Source organism: Fukomys damarensis, unplaced genomic scaffold (assembly GCF_012274545.1).
Source record: "Fukomys damarensis isolate Sample0158 unplaced genomic scaffold, DMR_v1.0_HiC HiC_scaffold_39, whole genome shotgun sequence".
Lineage (NCBI taxonomy): Eukaryota > Metazoa > Chordata > Mammalia > Rodentia > Bathyergidae > Fukomys > Fukomys damarensis.
In genome coordinates this window covers 128,518,489-128,521,217 of record NW_022900951.1, presented here as the reverse complement: position 1 = coordinate 128,521,217, position 2,729 = coordinate 128,518,489, and the positions used below count along the sequence as shown (strand labels likewise).

The 2,729-nt window shown below is 33.7% G+C and overlaps 1 protein-coding gene across 1 annotated transcript in view; it reads left to right on the top strand.

The window, feature by feature from the left end:
- The window catches only part of Clic2 (chloride intracellular channel 2), a 19,842-nt gene extending 17,717 nt beyond the window's left edge, over positions 1-2,125 (top strand). The window contains exons 5-6 of the mRNA XM_010625172.3: positions 241-422; positions 1,135-2,125. Of these exons, the coding sequence (XP_010623474.1) occupies positions 241-422; positions 1,135-1,293 (341 nt within the window). The 3' untranslated portion in view covers positions 1,294-2,125. The remainder of the gene's footprint in view (positions 1-240; positions 423-1,134) is intronic.
- The last annotated feature ends 604 nt before the right edge of the window (positions 2,126-2,729 follow it).

Genomic DNA, 2,729 nt, shown 5'->3' with positions numbered 1-2,729 from the left:
TCCCTCTCCCATCAATGCACCGCACGAAGAAAAACCCAAATCCAAGATGTTTTCACTCAGCATTTGATGTGACTATGTCTCATCAGTGGATAGTTAAGCTTTCTAAATACATAAATGTTGAAAAGCTAGTGTAAGCAATGTATATAGATTAAAATGTCTAAATCATGAAAAGCATATTAAGAACATTTTAGTTATGAAGATAATGCATTTATAAGTAATTCTTTGCCTTCATTGCCTAAGATTTTGAAAAAAATCTGCTCAAAGAATTTAAGCGTTTGGATGACTACTTAAACACCCCACTTCTGGATGAAATTGATGTAGACAGTGCTGAGGAACTCACAGTTTCCAGAAGATCGTTCTTGGATGGGGATCAGCTAACACTGGCTGACTGCAGCTTGCTACCTAAGCTGAACATTATTAAGGTTAGTCTTTGCAGGCTGCTGGGTGTAGAGGGCTTTGTGAAGTGCCAAAAGGTAACACAGTAACCTTCTGGTTTAACATTGTTAGTTTTGTCATCATTGTCATGCATAGAGTACATCTCCTTTTTCTCCTCAGAGAAAAGATCTATAATTGTCTCCCCTAGCAAGCATTAAAACTTCTTGTTTCTTTCTTCCTAAATCAGGTTTTTTCCATTGTCTTGTCTATAAAAAAGGATAATAATATTAACCCTTTTCAAAGAATTACTGAAAAAAAATCCAATAAATTAATCATATAAAATGCTTAGAACACACAGTGCCCTGGTTCACAGCATTGGTTATCAACAATAGGGGCTATTAATATGATGAAGATTTAATCATTAGTTTAACAAATATTAGTTGACCAGAACTTGCACAGAATTTACTCTTTATAGTTTGTGCCAGACACAGAGTACATAAACTAACAAGAAATAACCAAGACCCCAAATAAATTCCTGGGGATGTTATATTTTCTTTTCTATGCTCCCCTCCTCTAAACATATTCATAATTAAACACACCACCAATAAAAACACTTATAGATAAAATATTAAAATAGTGCATCCAAGATTCAAATTTATTTTGTAGTACTTGACTTTTGGGATGCGTTTCTACACAATAGGTATGTTACTGATGTCTTTTATTATCCCTTATTTTTCTTCATTTTTACCTAAATCCTAGGTTGCTGCCAAGAAATATCGTGACTTTGACATTCCAGAAGAATTCTCAGGAGTCTGGCGCTATCTGCGCAATGCTTATGCCCGTGAAGAATTTATCCACACATGCCCTGAAGACAAAGAAATTGAAAACACTTATGCAAGTGTGGCTAAACAGAATTAGGGCAGCTCTTTCAGGAGAAAAGGCTTTACTTTTATCAGATTTTACTTTCTACCATATTAGAAAGCCTTTTTAGAAATAAGATTATGAAAAATATCATTTCCTCTGTCCGTCTCAATTATGAAAAGGAACTCTGTATTTTCTCTAGTTAGCCATAAATTATCCACTGTATATTTTATATATTTTCATATTTTCACTTCATTTCTTTCTTTCTGTGGCAAATCATTGATTGTGATCTTCGAGGACATGGAAAGCATTGAGATCTTTTGCCCTTTGCTTGAGTTCCTAGGATGCATAATATATGAGCTAAGCAGATTTCTGAAGCTACCAATGACATAAGTAGAACCACAATCTCAAATTGCTCCTTAGAAACAATTCTATCTAAATCATTAAATAATTTTACATTTGTTACTTTAATGCATGCATGAGTTTATTTCTGGTGTGAATAATAAACTGAGTGAGTGAGAAGATCAGAAAGACAAATTCTAAAAGGCTTTTTTAAAAATTCAGTATATTAATCCAGACCAATTGGTTTTGAACAGTATTGAAGCATTCGAGACCTAGAAATATGATTACTTCATTCTCAGAGAAATGACTATGGCCTTTGAGGCCAGATTATATCATTGTTAAGTGAGCAAGGATTCATTTGATAATTATATTTTTAAATTTATTTATTTTTATTAGTACATGTTTGCAGTACATAATGACCACATTTACTATGGGAGATTTGTATATGTATGTAACACATCTTAATTCTTTTTTGTCCCCTGTCCCTCTCCATTTTCCAACCTTTCTTCCCCTCCTTTTTTGCAAAAGGTGTATTTTCATTTTTCCATCAATTCTTTTTTCTTTAACTCCCTTTCCCTTTCTTCTCTCTCTCTCCTCTCCCATCTCTTGTTCCCCTTCTTATTTGAACAAGTTATTTCTACTTCCTAATATATCTCCTCCATTTTGCTCCATATTTATCCTTTGGGTTTCTCACACAAAAGAAATAATACAATAGTTGAACATTTTATTCATAGAAATTTTAAAAAACTAAGAAATTCGGCTGACCAAAAGGTCTCATTGCTGCCCATAAAAGGATAAGCTCTTCAGACCTTAGAAGATGATCACAAAGCTTTCAACAGAATTTAAATCATACTACTTGTATTGAGATTCTTAAGTGTACTTACTGCATGTAACTTGTTAAAGAACTTTTGAGTCATTAAAATCAAGAAATAAAAGCTGAACTTAACTCTTCCTCCTTCAAAGGAATCAAAGCAGAAGTGCAGTTTCAAATAAAAAGGAACATGCGGTTATTATAGGTGAAAGGTGGGTGTTTAGATGAAATTTAAATGAAACAGTGTTTGGGCCAGGGATTTAGCTCAGTGGTTCTGCCACCTGCCTCGCAAGAGCAAGGTCCCAAGTTTGATCCCCGGTATCAAAAAACAAAACAAAAA